This window comes from Zootoca vivipara, chromosome 3, assembly GCF_963506605.1.
Source record: "Zootoca vivipara chromosome 3, rZooViv1.1, whole genome shotgun sequence".
NCBI classification, from domain to species: domain Eukaryota; kingdom Metazoa; phylum Chordata; class Lepidosauria; order Squamata; family Lacertidae; genus Zootoca; species Zootoca vivipara.
In genome coordinates, this window is record NC_083278.1 from 68,380,748 (window position 1) to 68,402,221 (window position 21,474).

Sequence of the window (21,474 nt, forward strand, 5' to 3'; positions counted from 1 at the left end):
CAGGCAGCAGCTCTCCATGGAGATGGGAAGCGGAATTTGAGGATACGGAAGAAGAGGTGTGGGTTTCACCGAGGTCGACCACGTCAGAGGCAGGAGAGGACTGGCAGAACATTTTTACTCCCACCAGCTCTGACGCCACTGACTTTTTGGGATTCCCGTCTTCGCAGGGGGAAGGGGAAAGATCGCAGGATTGGGGGGGAAATTTTTACACCCACAGGCTCTGATGCCACAGACTTCTTGGGGTTTCACTCGTCCCCAGCAAGCAGAGAGCCCCTAGGGAGGGGGGGAGAGGAGCCTGGGAGGGGGGTGGATGTGAGGGACAAGGGATACAGGGAAGTCCCTCCCATCTTAAGTTCCAGCCCATCCCCAAGCGCTGGAGAGAGTAAGGAGAGCTCTGCCTCCAGCGGAGAGTCAGGAAGTGGTGTCCGAGGCTCAGGCAAGGTTGTGGAGCCCATGCCTCAGGTGGGACAGGAAGTTGGGCGCACGGGGGGGAGGCCAATCCCCCCAACTCCCGAATTGCGACGCAAACGTAGGGGGAAGAGGTTGGGTCTACCAAAGCTTTGGTGCTGGAAGAAAACGCGCCAATCGCCATTCGGAGGTTCTGACACCTCACCTTAAGGATGCATTTTTACCGCTCTGCACACTGTAAATAATCAGCACTTAATAAAAGCCTTAAAAGACCATGCTGGAGTCGTTACTCTAGAGTAGCCATATCAGGCCCTCTGACAGGTGTGCAGCTAAGAAATAGTGGCTTCATAGGTTTGTAGCAGGGACAAAGATTTAAACCAGGGACATCCTTGAACCAGAGAAGGACCAGTAGCCTCCACCCAATTTTCTGTAGTTCCAAAGTTCTTCTCTCCACTAGGAGCTCCCTATACCTCATCTCACATTGTTCAAGAGAGGCCCCTAATACACCAGGGATGCAGGGGTTTGTAGGGGGAAGAGGAGTTGGGGAAGCTTTTATTATGCTCACTCATTTTAGAGTCCTAGCCATTGCAAACAGACTTATAGGCTGAAGTAACAGAGGAAACAGCAAAGGCTAGTTCACCAGCAATAGCTAGTATTGGGTGAGTCTGTGAGAACCAGGAACAGAGCTTCCAGAGTGGCATTAACATAGTTCTGATAAGTTGCAATAGCCTATTCTATATTTTACAAAGTGGTTAATTTGTCTGTATGTCTGTTCTCTATGCATTCAGACACCTCTTGAGATATCACTTCCCAAGTTGGTGTGATGGTTCCTATGCTGGAGGAGCTGTCCTTGCTCACCTGTCAAATTTGGCATGCAGGATGTGGGGGAGATAAGGATCAAGCTCTTGGGCCTGATCTAGTTCACCACTCCTAATCTGCAGTCCTAACTGGAATACGGATCTATTAAAGGAGTCGTAAATTCAATAGATCTGTGGGCTGGGGCACTACATTTTGGGTAATTTAAAATGGGATGCAACCACTGCCAATGGGAGCTCAGCTGGATCCAATTCAAAACTGAGTTTTAATTGTTGTAGCCCACTGTTGTAAGTGGCACTGCCTCTCACATTTTAAAAGCATCCAGGTGAGGAGGGTAGTGAATTGTGGTATGGGCAGATCAGGCCTCCCAGGCAACTGCAACCCTTGGCTAGTGCTCAACCTGATCAACTGCAGGCGCCAGGCTTGATTTCATTTGTTCTCCATGCTTCCCACAATTGGCTTGAAGCACTTTACATTTTGTTCCTATGTGGCCTCTCATCCAACCTATGCTCAGGATTAGACCTGCTTATCTGTAGCATTAAAAGCAGTGTCGGGTATCTTTGCTCTTGGAATAACCGAGAACACATATATGTGCCTGACACAGCAAATGTCAACATGTTCATTATGTGGGTCTCTTAGAAAATGTGGCATCTGAAATTACCTTCACTTAATTTCCCAGCTTGCCCCCCAAAGGCTCTATTCACTTCCAGCATCTGCATTTAATTTTTTTTTTTGCATTATACATGTAGTTTATTTACTAATTATCTTCTATACAGAGAGAAAGGGCCTTCTGTTTTCAGAGTTTTCTATTAGTCTCACCTGATTTGAGGATTCAGAACTTCCACTGAATCCAGTACTGATATGGGAGTTCAAAGCATCAGAATCTTGCTTCCTACTTGAACTGAAATGTGAATACAAAGTGCAGCTTTCACCAGTGGCTTGTGTGTGCATGTTGAGATGAGGTAGTTTTTTTAAAAAAAAAAATGTTTTGTTTATTAATTATGCTGCTTTTTAAATGGGTGGCTATATTCAAGTGGGTAAGGATGACAAAAAAACTATAGCACATTAAATACTGACACAAAGAAATGGAAACAAACATTTCTCGGTTCTTATTGCTTTTTAATTAGTGCCTATGGGAAGATAGACTGCTATACCAAGGCCATTTATACTGATACTGTCCTGAAACATTGATGTGCAAAATCACTCTCATACCTCCCACTGTCTTCCGTAGCCCCAGAGCAGACATACATAAATAACTAATGGGAAGAGCTAGAAAACAGAATCAGTCATTTCTCTTTCGCCTTCTTTTAGACACACAAAGAAGGAAGAAAGGGAGAGAGACTGAGGGTACGCTGAAGGAGTGAGGAGACAAAAGTACCAGATGGATTCTCTCTAATGGCTGATTTATGAAACAGATATTTCATTATTTGGGACATATTTCATTGGATTAGGTTAGGTATATACAACAGCATGAGGCCTCTAGATCCACAGTGAGTTTTTGTTAAGACAGTGGCTTTTCTTCTTCTTACAAGCTTCTAGCCCTCATGGTTGCAAAGATAGATTTCAAAATGTGACAGTAGCAGCCATACAAAGGCACACCACTCAACTGCCCCAAATTAAGCAGCACGTCACGGATTCAAAGAAACTGACCCGCTTCTCTGCCATAGGTGCCACTGCCATATTCCTGGGAGCGGGTGTAGCGCATCCAGAAGCACACTTCTGGAAGAAGACACACCACTTCTGGTGGCTGTGGCAAGAGCGAGAAGGCCATGAGAAGGCCGAAGCCTAGCCGCCACTGCCGCGGCAGAGGAGAAAGAGCCAGCGAAGGGAAGGCTGTGGTGGGAAGGGGCAGCTGTGGCACGAGTATCAGGCAGGTGGAGAGAAAAAGAAGGCACTGATTGGGCGGGAGAAAGAGCACATGATGCTGTTACAAAACACGATATCTGAGCAGCTATTAATCAGTGGTTCTGCTGGAATATTTTCTTATATAACTGGTAGTCAGCCTGCTAGTCACCCTTTCCCTTGCTAACCTTAATTGAATATAATATCACAAGATGGGCAAAGATTCAAGTCATGGGATGCTGACTAGCAATGCACCTGCTGGACATGAGGGGCTGCATGTAGCTGGCAAGAAATGGGGGTGGGTGGTGGGGCACAGAATGAAAAGGGGAGCTGAGGACCAGAGAAATGACGGGATTGAGGTAAAGCCTGTAGTGGGGAGAGTGATCTCATAGAGGGCAGAAGAAGGGTGGGTGAGATTTTGGAGGGGGAAATGGGGGAAAGGGCTTCAATGACAAATTATTGGACATAACTAGTTAGAATGTTTTGGAAGCAGGCCCTCAATTATTGCATAGTATGTTAGAAGTATTTATTTGCTGATAACCTCCAAATCCTTTAGAAAGGTGACAGTAAAAGTACTGATATTTTATTAATATAATGTGTTGTCATGCTGCCTTAGTGTAAAAAGTTGCATGAAGTCTGTTTAGTTGGAAGGCAGATCATTTACTTGGGTCAGAAGCCACCCAATGCTCAACACAAGTGGCCATCTAGGCAATTCGGATGCAGCAGATTCAGGGGTGACTTTAGCACGGTCAGCTCTTGGCAATAGAGGACAGCATATGCTGTGAATACAGCACACACTTATTCTTGGGGGAGAAGAACAGATAGCACAGCAGCAACTTTTAACAGATGCACGCTGGTGAGGAATAATTTACCACTTCTCTGAATGTTATTTAGTAGTTCACCTCTCACTCCCAAGGTTGTAAAGCACTGCTGGCAACAATAAGGGAAAGCTGAAGTAGGACATTTGATGAGCGTAATAGAATCTGCATCATTTGATGAGTGTAAAAGAATCTGCCACTTGTTCTCCACCAGAGGAAAAAACCACAAACTTTTAAAAATCCCCCAAGTAAACCCAAACAGGTGACAAATTCTACATCCAAGAAGCTAGAAACTAAAAATTTTGGAACTTCTTTGCTAGTGTTTATTTTGATTGAGTTATTCAGGTTCCATCATGGTTCCTGGAATGAGCACGGTACACCAACAAAGATTACTTAAGAAAGAATGGACTTTTTTTTGGCTATAAAAAAATAAAAATTAAATCAAGTTCTGCATCAAAGAAGCATCCATCCATCACTCACATATGCAGCCCATCGGAAGGAAAACATACATGTACCAGGAATCAGAAATACTCAAAGAATCTCCAAGGAAAATCTGGGTAAGGGCAGTAACAAGTAGAAAGATAGTGTAAAACCTGGGGAGCCTCCTGACATAGTGAGCAGGGGAGGGAAGGCTATTCCTGACCTCAGAAGGAAAATCAGCTTCCTCTAGGAGAGTCTATATACTGTATGTAAAGCTGGACAACAGGTAGAATCAATCAAGCTGCATCAATAGCTTCAGTTGAACAGTGGAAACAAGTTGATTTGCTCATGTGTAGGCGGCACATTTGCCTACTACTTGAAACATCAGGCTATAATACATATTTTTGAAGAAATATTGCTCACAATTATACACCTCAAGCTGCTGTTTGGTATGAGAACACTGGAGAGAATTTATTCATGAGCAAACTGCATAGACTTTCTTTGCTACTTGTTGCTATCTCTTGCCCCAGAATTATTCCTATATGTCGTCTGTGCATATGCAGGCTGAAACTATGCAAAGAGGAGCACAGGGAAAAAGAGTTAGAAGTAACACATTCAAATACAGTAACAGAGATCAAGGGAGTAAATGTTACGAATGCACCATCAAAAGATGGGAAGAATTTATGTTTATTATTCTACTGCTAAAAGGCATCATTAGACAGAATGCCTGTTCCTTCTGCTCCATAGTTCCATTCTTAGACCCCCGGATAAGCAGGTGCTCTTTGATAGAAACAAATATGTATTACACATAAGTGAAGATTCTGTAGAGTGGTTAATTTGCTGTTGAGAACTGCCCTTGGATCAAAGTCAGATATACTTGTAAATTATATGTTTTACTGAAAACAATTTCCTAGGTTTCATTATTAATACGTGGAAGAAAACCAATTGATCCTATTGTTACATGAAAAGCTTGTTTAGCTACATCTCAACACGTTGGTTCTTTCACACTTTAAAACATTTTGATTATTTCTTAACCCCATCAAGATTGATTTAGACTACCTGGAGATAAAGCACTTGTGAAAACAGAGTGGAAAATGGAAATACCCTCCAATTCCCAAGTTTCTTTTTGGGCTGTATTATATTTACTTCTTTCCCTTTCTACCACTAGGTTTGGCAACCATATGGTCAGATGGAGGGGGGCGGGGGAGAGAGAGAGAGAGACTGTGACTAAGTGAGAGACTTGCAGCCTCAACAATCTGCACTTGAAAATGAGCAAATCCATATGGGCTTTGTTTTTAGGTCAAACTCAGTCACCATAACACTTCGTATATTTTTTGTACAAGATGTTCATTTGGAAGGTAAAGTTGTTCATTCTTGAAGCTCAACTATGGTGACAGCATTTAAGCAACCGTAATTTCAGTTTTAAAGCTTGCAAAACAAAGTGAACCCTCCCAAATATAGCCATACACACATACAGATAGAGAGAGTGCTAAGAATTGTCTCTTCATTTTTTGTAACATGTGTAACATTTTGTAACCTGTGCATATATCAAGCTTTAACCTTCGCTATATGGGAATCCCTTGCAAACAATTACAATGCCTGAAGACAGGTTGTGTATCCACAGCAGCGACCAGGAGAGGAACAACTGCTGGGATGAGCACAGAGAGAAGGAACGCCATGGTGCACTTGTAGCACAGAAACTGGGTGCCTTCATCTGCCCTACCTGCAATAAAACATGTCTCTCTCATATTGATCTCTATAGCCACAACAGGCACTGTAACTCTTCAGCAGTTTGAGATGATTCTACCCAGAATGGTGAATGATACAAGAAAGAGGTTCATAATTCCAAAGCCAGAATCATGGCAGGTGCTTTACAGGTACTATGACTGAAAGATAACCCTATGAATCACTCTGAGTGATTCTCTAATGGCTTCTGGTTTGACCTGCCTGCACTTATTAATCCCCCCCCCCGACCCGACCCCCCAAAAAAGTCTTTGGAGAACCCCTGTCCTAAGCATATGTATTCATTCATTCATTAACTTACAGTACCAAAAAGTTTAAAAGTTCTAAGTTTAATTTGTCTGGACCCACACGTTGTCCCATACAAACTTATTAAATCAGCCTCAGGTGAAACTGTGAGCTCTAGTTTGATACCAACACCTCTGTGTGGGTGAAGCTTCAAAAGAGGGTTTTAAAATGAAACATGATTCATCCCTTCCAAACAACTATGCCATGTAATTTACTGGGTTTTTCCATCTCAAGCTAGATTGTCCCTCAGGCCCTGACAATCATCAAGCAAAACAACCTTTCAAAAACCTCTCAAAATGACTGGCTATTTGCCTAAGGCCAGCACACATGACAACAGAGATGTTCATATGCTTTTGCACTGATTAACTGGAATTAATGCAAAGTGCTCTTTAAGTCAACAGTGTGCTTATTTTTAATTTTAGCCCCACTGTTACTTAAAACATAGACCACCTCCTGTTCTATAATGCGATTACATTCATAATTAAAATGCTGGTTCCCTTTTCCCCCATTACATAATAGATTTTCAGTGTCCAGAACCATCTAGGGAATATTGCCAATGAAACATCAATCTGTCTTTACTTTAATGAAGCAAACAAATTAGGCAATTAGTTTGCCCAGGGACATATGAACCTCAGCAGCAACTGTCATAAGTAAACTTTAGAAAGAAACAACTTTGGTAGTATTCAGACTTGGGTTATTAAACCCAAGGCTCACTTTCAGATGACTCACAGGCCATCTGACTCCCTTCTATACCAGCCTGAGGATGCGGATCTTTTGATGTCATCTTTAGATTCTGGGGGTGACTCCTTCATAGTGTCTTGTGCTTGCATAAGAACATAATCAGAGTCCTGCTGGATCAGACCAAAGATTCAACTAGCCTAGCATCCTGTTCTCACAGTGGCCAACAAGATATCTATGGAAAGTGTGCAAGCAGGACCAGAGTGCAACAGCACTCTCCACATTTCTTATTCCCTGTAACTGGTATTCCTACTGCCTCCATAGTGGAGGTAGAGCACAGCCATCAAGACCACTTGCCATTCACAACCTTGTCCTTCTTTGGTGAAACTTCCTGTACGTTCCCCTCTCTCAGGTTGTCCAGGGTTATTAAACCCATTACCTCTGTGAGCGCTTCAGCTGGCTCATGAGCTGACTGATGCTGCCTTGTGGGTGAGCCTCTCAATGGTATCCTGGAATGGCTTCTGAAGGAAACAGGAGAGGAGAAGCCATATCAGTTCCTGGTGGTTAGGGTTGCCAGACTCGATAGAGGACAGGACTTCTGTGCCTTCAATTGCCCTGCTCTCTTTTGAGTCTGGAAACCTTAAAGAGAAACCAGCAGACCCTTTGCTTGGAAATTAAACAAAGGGTCTGCTGGTTTCTCTTTAAGGTTTCCAGACTCAAAAGAGAGCAGGGCAATTAAAGGCACAAAAGTCCTGTTCTCTATTGAGTCTGGCAACTCTACTGGTGGTGTTGACTGCATCTATTGTAAAGAGGCAGACAGCCTCCAAATGGCTCATGATATGGTCAACCCTGATAGGTCCCTACAATCAGAGAAGTGAAACTTGCTCTAGCATGGAGAGTAAATGATGGGGGGAGCACAAAATGCTACTTTTCTGTATATTAAAGGTAGCCACTAAAGGCATGAGTCTAGTAACCCTAGGCTCCAGCAGAAGATGGTGGCTGTAGATTTTTGGCTCTCACACTAACTTACAGTGAATCAATACAAGTGCTACGGTACTTATTTCCTCCCTTAGAATAGAACGAAGTATTCTTTTAGAAATTAACTATCAGTGAAACTGGTGAGCTTTGGAACTATGATCTTAAACATTGGTAGCACGCTCTTTAGACAGTCATGAGAAAAAGGCAACACATCATTGTTCTTGGCTGTGCATTTATTTAAAAATATTTTTATTTATATAGCCAGTCATCTGGATCCAAAATGCTATTTGCTTCTGGAAAATTATTCTGCATGTAAATTAGCTACTTTAATTTTTCTCCTCTTCCATTTTGACAGTTCTCACCTAGCATAGAGAAACTTGCTCTAAGCTCCTTCCAATAAAGGTTTGCTTCACAGTATGTTATGATCTGGTGAAATACTAAATGCATTTTTCTCCCCTCTCTCTTTGCCTGAAAGAACTGGTATTTGTCCAAATTTTGAAACCTTTTAAAGTATATAATTTTGTTCACACCCAAGTGTTACACTCAGCTGCCTCATATGATAAATCATTCATAGGACTTGCTCACCCAACTCACTTAATGAATTACAAGCAAAAATATACAACTCTTGCTTTAAAAAATGATTTCCCCTCTGAGTAATTTTTGAATAGTTTACTTTGCAAGATTTATTGTACATAAATGTGCTTCATTTACATTTTAAGAGCCATGTGTTTTGAATGTATAGATAAATAGGCAGGCCTTTGTGGTGCTAGTTTACTCAGAAGCAACTTTCACTAAGTTCACCTGGACTAAAATTGTTGCATTATAGTCAAAACTTGGTTGTGTGAATTCATATTTTTTGGTTTCTACAAACTGAATAAATACACCATAACTGTGGTCCTCATAACCACTAAACAAATGTAAACTTCACTTAAGCAGAAACACTTTAGAGACTGTTGTGAAATCTACACACACATCAAAAACGCTGTGAAAATGCCTTTAAAAAAAATAAAATATGAATTTGCCGTAGCTCACCATCACCATCTAGTGTCACATTTGTATATTGCACTTTATGACACATTTAAAATGTTTTACAGTATTTGCAACTGTATAGCTGAGTCCTGTGTTTTACTGCAGCTTTTAAGATGAAGAGTAACAGTAACAGACAGTAGCAATGCACTGAGGCATGCAGGTGTTCTTGGTGGCTTTCCACTACTGAGGAAGAGCTCTCTGACCGTAGACACAAACTAAGTCATTGTTAATTTTTGTATTTCATTTTCTGGGAGGAGAGCATGTCTGGTATACAGAGGCATAGTGCCTCCAACAGTGGGTAGAACATAGCCATTGTGACCAGTAGCCACTGATAGTCTTATCCTCCATGAATTTGTTTAGTCCCCTTTTAAAGGCATCCACGTTGGCAATCACTGCATCTTGCAGTAGCAAATTCAACTGCTTAACTATGTGCTATGTGAACAAATTGTTCCTTTTGTATGTTCCAAATCTCCTGGACTTAACTGTCCAGGGGCCCTTTACCTTTTTTTTTAAACGTAGGGTGATACTAGGTTCTAGACTTATGAGAGAGAAAGACTGAGAGACTCTACACACCATGCATTGACTGGGACTGTGAATTAATCAGTTTATTCCTCAAGTTGTTACTTACAAAGTTATTACTTCAGCTCTTGGGGGGACGGGGTGTAAAAGGAGAGAGCAAGTGTCTTGGGGGATTTGCTCTCCTCTCCCAGGTGGTGCTGTGGTTAAACCACTGAGCCTAGGGCTTGCTGATCAGAAGGTCGGCGGTTCGAATCCCTGTGACGGGGTGAGCTCCTGTTGCTTGGTCCCAGCTCCTGCCAACCTAGCAGTTCGAAAGCACGTCAAAATGCAAGTAGATAAATAGGAACCGCTACAGCGGGAAGGTAAACGGCGTTTCCATGTGCTGCTCTGGTTTGCCAGAAGCAGCTTTTGTCATGCTGGCCACATGACCTGGAAGCTATACGCCGGCTCCCTCGGCCAATAATGCGAGATGAGCACGTAACCCCAGAGTCGGTCACGACTGGACCTAATGGTCAGGGGTCCCTTTACCTTTACCTTTACCCACTTGTTACTTATTATACTGCAGCTGCCCTGTTACTCTCAAAACTTCCATCACTCTTGGCATTGCCACCATAGTCCTGCAGGTTCCCTCCAGGAACATAAAAACACAAGAGGCCTGCTGATAAAAGTCCAAAGGCCTATCTAATCCATGTTCCTCTTTCCCACAGTGGCTAATCAAATTCCTATGTGCTTCCCCACAGTTAGTGTGAGAATCTAGTTCTGCATCTTTACCAACAGCCTTTACAAACAAAATATCCTGCTCTGTAGCACCAGGATTTCTTGTCCAACATTCTTCCATAGCTGCCAAGTTTTCCCTTTTCTCGCGAGGAAGCCTATTCAGCATAAGGGAAAATCCCTTAAAAAAGGGATAACTTGGCAGCTATGTATTCTTCCATTGCGTGTTCAGACCCAGAAATCTCCCCCCCTCAATAAATTCACACATGATTCAAATTTTGGTTTGGTTTTTGGCAGAATTTAGGCCACAACTTTATTGATTACAGAAAGTGAGTGGTTGCATAGGCTCTGGTTCGACTAGCTCCTTGCACCCTTGCAGGGAGCACTGACCCAGGCACCAGCATGGGTCAGCCAAGGGTGAACACCTGGATAGGTGGAAAGCCAGGGACAGGCTATGTCTGCCACCCAGATGTCCTCCTGGAATACCCCTTCACATAGGGATGGCAAGACCGTTCCCCCATCCCTATCACCTGAACCAGAGCCTATCCACCACACGAGCCCCACGCTCGCCGCCAACCACTCACACCTGTAACCAATCCCTTAACCCCGCTGACATGGAGGTCAGCCAAAAATCATTCCCAGTCACAGACAGATGAACCCTGCCAAGCCTGTATAGGGACGCATTGCGAAAGGTAATGCCCGGGTGACGGCCAAGGCCAGAACCTTATTGGCCACTGCGCTCTGGATGCGCCTCCTGGCCCTCTCAGTGGCAACTGGGCAACGACTTCCTCTCCATTCGCGTCACGGCAGCAGTTGTGACCAGAATATTTTGAGTCCAGGAAGAGCTGCTTTCAAGTTTTCCAAGTCCTCCTGCATGCAGGGGTACCTGTAGAAGAGGAGGAGTTGCCATCTCTGTGCCTCTTAGCCCTCCTCGGAAGACTGGATGCTGAGCGCCTCTCTTGAAGGAGCAGACCGGACCTGCACGGAACCAAAAGCAAGCGAGGAGCTTGGCTATGGAAAAGACCCCCCCACACGCTGTACAAATTGAGGCCCTGAACTCCCAGGCCCTGGGGGTGCTGACTGCAAACGAGGCAGTCCAGACTGAAGGCCCGCTGCATCATAGCACCTATACTCCTAGGACGACCCCTAGGATTAGCTGGGACTGGGATCGTGGAAGGTTGGAATTGGGAGAACAAGGCACCAGAAGAATCAAAAGCCTCGCTTGCTTCGCTCACATCCGAAGGACCATGGGCCTCAAAAACAGTAGAAGACATGGAAGGGCCAGGCTGAGACACAGGCTGCCTTCCACACTGCTGAGCCAAAGACTCCAGCTCAGTATTAAACCTTGACACGGCCACAGGATCTGATCCAATATTGGCCATAATTGCACCCAAACGATCCAGCGTATGCTGGGGGAACCACTAGGGGAGGCGCTGAACGCAGTGACTGAGACGGGCCTCTAATCACCCTTTTGGAAGGGAGAGCAGGACTGGGATTCCTCTTAATAGGCATCCTGAAACCTTCTCAATAAAACAAGGGGAATTACAGAAATACAAACAGGATTAAAAGGGGGCACCCCACAATCAAAATGGTGCTCCTGCCAAAGCAAGATGGCGTTCCCGCCAAAACAAGATGGTGCTCCCGCCAAATTAACTGGGTGAAGACCACCCCCTTGAAAGAAGGTAAAATTGTGATCATGTTAAAACTGGGGGGGGGGGTTTTACTGGCCCTGGGAAATTCCCCACCAGCCCCTTAAGCAGAAGAATAGCAAAAGCAACTCGCTCGGAGAGGGAACTCTCGGCAAAGCCTAAAGTGATCGGCTACCCAACAAATTTCCCAAGCCCCCAAGGCTGCAGCCGCAGCCGGGACCGTAAGGAAAAGTCGCTGCGTGAAAGCTGACAATTAACAGGCAGCGACAAGCTGCACAGGCCGGGAGCACTCAAGGGGCTGAAGCTTCGTGGGGCGAAAGCCCCTCTGGGGGGAATGGAAAGGCAAGGAAAGGAAGGGAATTAACCATGAGAGAATAATAACTATTGGGAAAATCAAGGGGAAGAAAGGAAAAAGATCACCAGGACAATCCATTGAAGAGGACACGCTGTTGCTGTTCCGAATGCACGCACCGAAAGAGTAGGCTTTGGGTCACGTGCATGGGCATATATAGGTCCCTCAATCCGTTTGGACTGCGCCCCATTGGCCAGATTGAACCCAACATCTAAAAGGTAAAGGTAAAGGGACCCCTGATCATTAGGTCCAGTCGTGACCGACTCTGGGGTTGCGGCGCTCATCTTGTATTATTGGCCGAGGGAGCCGGCGTACAGCTTCCGGGTCATGTGGCCAGCATGACAAAGCCGCTTCTGGCAAACCAGAGCAGCACACGGAAACGCCGTTTACCTTCCCGCTGTAGCGGTTCCTATTTATCTACTTGCACTTTGACGTGCTTTCGAACTGCTAGGTTGGCAGGAGCTGGGACCGAGCAACGGGAGCTCACCCCGTCACAGGGATTCGAACCACCGACCTTCTGATCAGCAAGCCCTAGGCTCAGTGGTTTAACCACAGCGCCACCTGGGTCCCTCAATCTAGGGACCTACTAATCGGGTGTTGTGGCTGACCAATCTTACCCACCCACAACACAGGGTGTCAGTTTCCAGGTCTCACCGCAACATGTGCCCTCTTTGAGGGAGGACCTGCTTTTTCATTTTTCATTTAACCCTTGCTGCTATATCATATGCAAAACAACTTGTCAATACTGCTCACACAGGCACACTTACACCTAAGAAGACTTTTGTCTATTCCTACTGATGCTGGTCACACTTTAACGGTAGTGACAGGCAAGTCAGCTTTTTCCAATCTATGTGTTTATGGCGTTGCAATTCGTAGTGTTATATAGAAACAAATCAGTGTGTGCTGTTGAAAAGGAAGTGTGAAAAGTCTATAAGCACAGGCTAAGTCATGTTGAGGAGCAGCTTAAAGGATCGTTTTCTATCAAGTTGATGAAAGTTGTGAAAACTTTCAAATCTGAAACAAATAAGCTTCTCTGGTTTAATTCCTTCTCTCACCCCAAATCTCTTAAAAGCATATTGGTACTGTATTTCAATTAAGAAAAACTATTTGGCTAAACAATCATGCTGCTAGCTAGCAATAGTTTTGGCGCAATTATGACTCTAAAGGGCACAACCCTATAAAATCACATCAACACAACAACACAAATAGAAGATTCTAGCCCTATCACAAATATCTGTTGCAGTTTAACATGCACACATTACATCTAACTATCTGTTATATCTGTTGGTGGCAGAGATATGCATGTCTGTTGCATTACAATATATGTAAAAAAAAAATGTATATTTCTGCACCAGTGGGTGGCAAAATGGAAGAAAGACATGTGCATGATAAACCAGTTGCAGAAGAATGGGGAAAAAAATCAGGTGGGAATTTGAATGAATGTCAGAATGGATTTAGGTGCTGCTATATGTAGCACTTGGTAGGAACTTATTCAGCCTGCAGTCTCTGACTGGGAACTGAACACATAACTGACCTAATGGCTACATCAGCCTATTTTTTCTATTTGTCTGCTTCCCACCCACGCCCATCTCCCTCCCCCCTTGCTTTGTGTAAAATCTTGCCAGATGAAGAGTTTTAGAAAACTCAATAGTTTGCCACACTTTTGTGACTTTTGGTTGATCCTAAAAAGGTATTACCCAACTGTAGATTGTTGAGGGTTTTTTTAGTTATGAAACAACATGTACGCCTCTGCTTTTTACACACCAGCGTTGTGATTAGTACAATACTCAACTGCCTTTAGATCACAACATCCCACCCACCTGCAAGTCAGGTATAGATTTACAACAGCATGGCTTGGAAAAGAGCACATGAGCAGCTTTAGGTGTTCTACATAGCATCAACACACAATTCACTCAAGCTTTGCAGGGAGATTTTCAATTTTGCAAATTATGTTTTGCATTGAGTTTTATGATGTTGAATTTTTTTAAGTGTTTAATCCTTTTCGAAGTGCATTACACATATACAAGATAGAGAGGGCAAGGAGCAAACTCACTTGCGCTTCCTGCTTCTGGGCTAACTTTGGATGTCTGAGGATACTCTTGGCAAGAATTGAATTATCAATATTTCTTGGTATAATCCAGTACTCTTAATGTGTCCCTTTCTTTGCACTGCTAGTGATGCTTCCTGATCATGAAACCCAGTTCCAAACAAATCTCTCATACAGCAGTAAGTCATGAAATACTCATAAAATTCAGCCTTCAAGTCATCAATAATTTTCTTGTATAAAAAAGAGATTCTTTAGCTTTCCTCTCATTCTGTAAATGCTAAATTCATTCCTAACATATTTTAAAATAATAATATGCAAATAGGCATGACAGTTAAAGAGGGTTTTAAAGTAAGGTTACTTATGAATGTTTAAAACGTCAGTCTTCCTGCCGGAAAAAGAGAGTGTTCGTGAAGTTCAATTCAATTAAGTTGTCTGTTCCCAGCTTACCAGCCCAAAAGGGATTAAGTTGCCTAAGAAAGTTAATGCTGCCCAACATTTTATGTGGATTTTACACAGGTTTTACTTTCATGCCAATAAAAGAGCATAATTGAAACAAATGCTGGCTTATGTTCTGCCATGTTACCTATGAAACAAGAAATGTGTGCTGTGGTGACATACATGAAGGTGAGCACAAGACACTGGTTGTTGTTGTACCAGTTTCATGTGTTTTCATAAGATCATTTTCATAAGATCATTTCACCCGGTTTCCGCATTAATCTGTCAACATTTTTATAATAATAATAATTGTATGGAAATGTGTACTTAAATTCTCATTTTATTTTAATGTACACACTGTAAGTATACTTTAGCCTAAAATACACATTGTAAAATATGTTTTAGTATATGTTTTGAGTCAAGAACTATATCAGAAAACTAAAAGGAACATGAAATTCAAAATTATATTCTGATCTGAGTATTATTCCAGGACATGTGGATCAGGCAAACAAGCTTAGAAAGGGAGGCCAGATAAAAATTTGCCTCCATCTCTGCTTAAAGGTCCCTTTCTTAAGAGGAAATATTTACATGTAGAGTTTAGGAATAATCAGCTTCACTAAAAAAGAAATTAAATGCCAATTTCAAAGTAAGCCAAGCCAATACTCAAATTGCAAAACTGCTGAGCAGATGGTTTTAGGCATGAAAACAGGCCAATAACAAAGGATTGCAGTAAATCTATAGATGTATTAGATGTTGTGGAAACCTCTAATTACCAAAACATACACAAAAGTTGAAACAGTCAATGAAAGCTATGAGAGAAACAGAAAATCAATGTAGACTGCATCTTTCAGTTTTACAGTCATAACTCAGTTTAAGTACGCCTCGGTTTGAGTATTTTCAGTTTAAGTACTCCACGGACCTGTCTGGAACGGATTAACCCACTTTCCATTACTTTCAATGGAAAAGTTCGCTTCAGGTTAAGTACGCTTCAGGTTAAGTACAGACTTCCGGAACCAATTGTGTTTGTAAACCGAGGTACCACTGTACTTTTATGTAAAGAACTGAATTTTGGCTTCTGAGTTGGAATTTAACCTTGCGCTACTACAATCTTTCTGTGCAAGCGTTGCAGCTCATTAGACAGAATGATCCCCTCTCCTCTTTCCTTACACACTGTTCTAGGGATTCTCCTACAACAGCCAATTTCAGGGGGAAGGAAGGATTGAGCAGGCAGAAGCACTTGTGCAAAGCTTCCACTGACGTGACTCAGTGGTTGAATCCCACCTGCTGCGTTTGTGAGCTTTAGCGATTCTAGTTCTGTTAATTCAGAGGGGAAATAGCTACAATTAATAGTAACATATTATTCCTTGTACTAGAAAAACAAACATAGAAACCAAACTTTTATATATTATATGTTCTGTTTTATCATTTGCATTGTAGATACTGCATTGAATTTTTATTATGTGAGCAACCTTGGATGAGCTGTACTTAGAAAGGTGCCCTAAAATATTTTCAAATGAAGGTATTTTGATTTCCAGTCCCTTTTCCTTTGCTGGAGTAGTAAGCAGGGCAGCTGCATTCCTCTCCCAAAGAGCAAAAGATTGGAAGCAGGTTGAAAATGACAAGGAGAAAGTATAAGTGTACAGTGGTACCTCTGGTTAAGAACTTATTTCGTTCCGGAGGTCTGTTCTTAACCTGAAACTGTTCTTAACCTGAGGCACCACTTTAGCTAATGGGGCCTCCTGCTGCCGCCACGCCACCGGAGCACAATTTCTGTTCTTATCCTGAAGCAAAGTTCTTAACCCGAGATACTATTTCTGGGTTAGCAGAGCCTGTAACCTGAAGCGTCTGTAACCTGAAGCATTTGTAACCCGAGGTACCACTGTATTTGGCCAAAAAGAAGTCCCTTAGCAGATCTTGAGAGGCATTTGTGCTTCAGACCAGTACCTTTTGCTTACAAAATTGCTGGCATCCAGGTCTGGTTGCAATGAACATGTACATAGTTTTCTCTTTTCCCCTCGAGCAGAAATAAGTCTTTAAAAAAATCCAAGTAGCTGGTCTGGCTGAAGAGGAGCAGTGTTCTTGAATTCTGCTTAAGAATGGGTATGGTTTTTTTCACTGGTGATCTTGACCTGTGTGCTATAAATCAGGTTGAGCCCTATTAAAATGCCTTAAATAAATTTTTGATGTTTATTTTTTCTGAAAACACTGTGGTGCTTAATTTTGAAAAATGATGCCAAGGCTTAAGCCCACTAGCTCCCCTGCTTCCCAAACCCAGTTCTGCAGGGGAAAGTTGTAAAATTTAGAGTTGATTTAATGGTGATGGAAATACACTCTGTGCACATACTCAGAGGATCTATTTCTTTATTATTGTGACACATATTCCATTGTAGTGAGATTTATTTTTGGAATAGGTGCGGAAAGGAAGAACTTTTATCATTTAAACATCTAATTAAAATTACTGGTTTGTAACTTATGTACCCTACTCTCAAACTTTAATTGTTTTCCAGGATTTTGTAGCGTATTGCATGATCACAAATTTCTTTGTGTTTTCATGGAAGAACAACCCACTGAGGTGTCATTATTACAATATTTATAGCCCCCTTCCCCCTAGCCTGCCCAGATGCTATAGCATGCTTCTTGATCACAAATCCCTTTTTATTTTCTCGGAAGCACACGCTCCACAAGAGCTGTTATCATTAAAACATTGTTTTATACCCCCTACCAAGAAATGGTTAGAATAGCTTACAACAAAATAACAACAGTCCAAATCACAATGTAGAACCAATAAGAGAAAATAAAACTCATCACAAAGACTGGAAACAAAATATGAGAAACTGAACAATCATCAACCAGAGCCGAACAAGCTAACTGAATCGGACAAGAGCACAAGAAAGAGTTTACAAAGAGTTTTGCTTGCTACTGAACACTAAAAGCAAAGGCACCAGGAGGACCTCCCTAGGAAGGGTGTTATAAATAGACAAATGATAGACAAAATGCTATATGCCATCAAATTCAGAGATTCTTCACAATATTTACTAGCCAGTCACTTCAAAGTCCTCAATATGCTTTTGAAAAATATAAAAATGCTTCCCTACCCTTGCCAGAGTCAGTGTCCCCTGCTTGCAAGTTTTGCAGCGGACTCGAAGCTTTCCAGGTTTCACAGCTTGGCAGAAACTTTTACAGAAAACATAAAACCTGTTGTAGTTAGCAGCACCTGTTGATAAGAAAGAAAAGCCAAAGCTTTAATTTGTCATAATATCAAGACAGAGAGAATTATAGTGCCCCAAATTTACCAGAATTAAAGTAGACAACTATTTAAGAAACTTATAAAACAGAATGATGAAATACATTCTTGTTCTGTATACCTGACAGTTGTTGTTGTTGTTGATTAAATTTCTATACTGCCCTTAATCCAAAGATCACATACATATAGATTACAACATCAAAAAACACAAAAAAAGATCTAGCATAACAAACAATAAAAATACCCCCTTCCACACACAGTTTAAAAGACCAACCTGATCGCCACAGCAACCCAGTCGTCGCATTCCACAGCCCCAGGTGCCACCCACACTGCCACGCCTTGCTACCAATCTGAAAGCAACATTTTGGGCCAACTGAGGATTCTGGATGGTCTTTAAGAATAGCCCTACATAGTAGTCCAACATGGAGGTAAAGAGGACATGAATGACAGTGGCCAGTTCCATCTTCCTTTTGGATGGACACAGTGGCGAACTAGCTTACAGAATTACCCTCTGTGTTGTTTTTGGTAGTACATGGATTGTTGGCTGAGATGCAAAGTGGCCCAATGGGGATGCCCAAAGGAGCTGGACAAAGCCATGCAAGGCTCTGCCCCTGGGCAGTACTATAATGGACAATGGTGAAGCTGGCTGCTTATTACACCATGGTAAGAGTTTGGAGGTGAATTTTTAAAAGTTAAAGTCAATAATTTTGCATGAAGCTAAGTTTGATCTCACAAGTCATGCTGGCGGGGGTGGCAGGGGGCAGCAGCACTATCTTAGTCTGCATGCCCCAATGGCTTAGCCTTTCGCTGATTAACATTGTATTCTTGCCCGATGGACAACCAAAATCCTGAGGCAGGCCCTGTTAATTCAGCACACCAAAATAAGCTAGAATCACATTTGTGTGCACTGAAAGCTGTCAGGCTATCAAATGTTAATTTACTGCTTCCTTAATGAAAAGGCAATCTTTCAACATTAGACATAGAATGAAACAAAAAAGTTGACAAGTTACAGGTTTTTCAATTTACTGCACTAATTTAAAACGTGATAGCATTAAATATATGACTGGTAAGCTCTTGTTGTGAGCCGGCTCAGAGTTACTGTAATTAATTTACCTGTAGCTCAGGGTGTAAACTACATTTACTGGTGCCATTAAGTTGAGCGAACAGTGGAATAAAAAGAGGGCATGAGAAGGGGCAACTGTGTTCATTTTATTTGGGAACCAGAATTTTTTTAATAAACCAAAAACTATTAATTGCAGTCTTTTAGAATTAAAAAAGTATTTGTCATACAATAAGGGTAGTATTATTGATGTTCAAGACATCCTTGCATGCAAAATACTGTCCATTTTTGTTCCCTCAAGTTAGGCTGCAATCCTAAACAAATTTACTAGGAACACAGCAGGACTTACTTCTGAGTAAACAATAGGATTGCACCATGAATTTTTTTAAGTCAATAGTGTACAAATTACATCTACGCTGTTATTTCTTTTTTTTGAGTAATTTCTATCCCGTCAGAACACCACTGTTTAATTGACACTGTCAATAAGCTGCAGAATTCTGACAAAAAAATAATGTGCAAGATAAGAGTGGTGTATATGTGAATTATGGCATATTTCCAATTTACTGTACGTAGTAAAATCCTACACAAAAACACTGGGCTACCACTGGGCTAAGCTCAAGCCCCAGCGCCATCAGTCTCTTTCATGAATACTATTAAAAAGAAATCACAAGCATTAAACTTAACACAGCAGAAATATGTCTGGAATAGAGGTAGATGAAGCCTGCAAACAAGCAGGACCTGTGCAGAGATCCGGAATAACGTGTCAATTGTCTTTCTCACAGCAAAGCTGCTAGATGGTGAGAGCACTACAGGAGGCACACTCAGGTCTTTGAGAAGGGAGTAAATGGACATTTCCAGCGACCCATCTGCTGTTTTATGCAGATGGACTGGTAGCAATCTCACACTTCTGTAGCCACGTTATTGGGCTTCTGTAGAGAGCAATATTTCCAGCAATGAGTACAAGAGCAATGAGAATAAATTAAAATAACATGAATGTACTATGCCGTAGAAGCTGCACAAATCCTAATCTAACATTAGCAGCCCCTGTTCCCCGAGAATCGTTAGGACTAATTTTTCACAAACAGCCTTGATTGAGATTATCTCTCTTTGTTTTCAGGGGCAAAGGGAGGTGAAAATAAATCTGCATCAAACACAACACCAACTCTGAAGTGGTATTAATGCAGAAAATTGCAATTATGGCATAGCACCAGCAATCACTATAACTGCTTCAGTATCAACCTTACAACCTTGTCTTTCCTCATTCAATCAGGCACTATAGGATTTTCATGCAGTTTTCCATTAATAATTTATAGTACTGGCACTCTGCTAAAATGTGCAAATATAGCAATGACCAATTAAAACTAAAAATCTGATTTTTACATGCAAACTCTGGTGCTAAATGTGTGTGCATGCACAGACACGTGCTATACACAATGTAGTATTTCATTTCACATGAGGGAGAGAGGGAGTCTGTGTTTTAAGGGAAAACAAGAAATTGTGGCTGTATCATTGATCATCCTCTCAGAGCGAAGGCTGTGACACTGAACCCTGTGTGTCTGGTATACAATCATATACAAGACTGGCCTTAAAGAACCACTGTGTTTGTTATTAAACACACCAGATTCATTTTAACCCAAAGCACACAGCCAATCCATTTGACAGCTTTTTTTTATAACCCAATGCCTTATAGTACATATAAAAGACAATCACCCATCCTGGCCACTAGACACTAAAAACCAATAGCACAAGTACAGAGAAATATTCATAGTGGACTGATGTAAAGGAGTGACAGTCCTAGACATAGGGATACTGGAGTACAGTAAAGGTAAAGGACCCCTGACAGTTAAGTTCAGTTGCGAACAACTCTGGGGTTGCGGCGCTCATCTCACTTTACTGGCCAAGGGAGCCGACATTTCGTTTGTCCGCAGACAGTTTTTCTGGGTCATGTGGCCAGCATGACTAAGCCGCTTCTGGCGAAACCAGAGCAGCGCACGGAAATGCCATTTACCTATTCCCTGGTTCTGAATGGGGTAACTGTGCCTCTGAAGGACCAGGTGCGCAGCCTGGGAGTCATTTTGGACTCACAGCTGTCCATGGAGGCGCAGGTCAATTCTGTGTCCAGGGCAGCTGTCTATCAGCTCCATCTGGTACGCAGGTTGAAACCCTACCTGCCTGCAGACTGTCTAGCCAGAGTGGTGCATGCTCTAGTTATCTCCCGCTTGAACTACTGCAATGCACTCTACATGGGGCTACCTTTGAAGGTGACTCGGAAACTACAACTAATCCAGAATGCGGCAGCTAGACTGGTGACTGGGAGCAGCCGCCGAGACCACATAACACCAGTCTTGAAAGATCTACATTGGCTCCCAGTACGTTTCCGAGCACAATTCAAAGTGTTGGTGCTGACCTTTAAAGCCCTAAATGGCCTCGGTCCAGT

At 42.4% G+C, this 21,474-nt stretch overlaps 1 protein-coding gene across 1 annotated transcript in view; it reads right to left on the reverse strand.

Moving 5' to 3' along the window:
• The window catches only part of PRKN (parkin RBR E3 ubiquitin protein ligase), a 611,971-nt gene that overhangs the window by 369,705 nt on the left and 220,792 nt on the right, over positions 1 to 21,474 (reverse strand). The window contains exon 4 of the mRNA XM_035108599.2: positions 17,829 to 17,947. Within this exon, the coding sequence (XP_034964490.1) occupies positions 17,829 to 17,947 (119 nt within the window). The remainder of the gene's footprint in view (positions 1 to 17,828; positions 17,948 to 21,474) is intronic.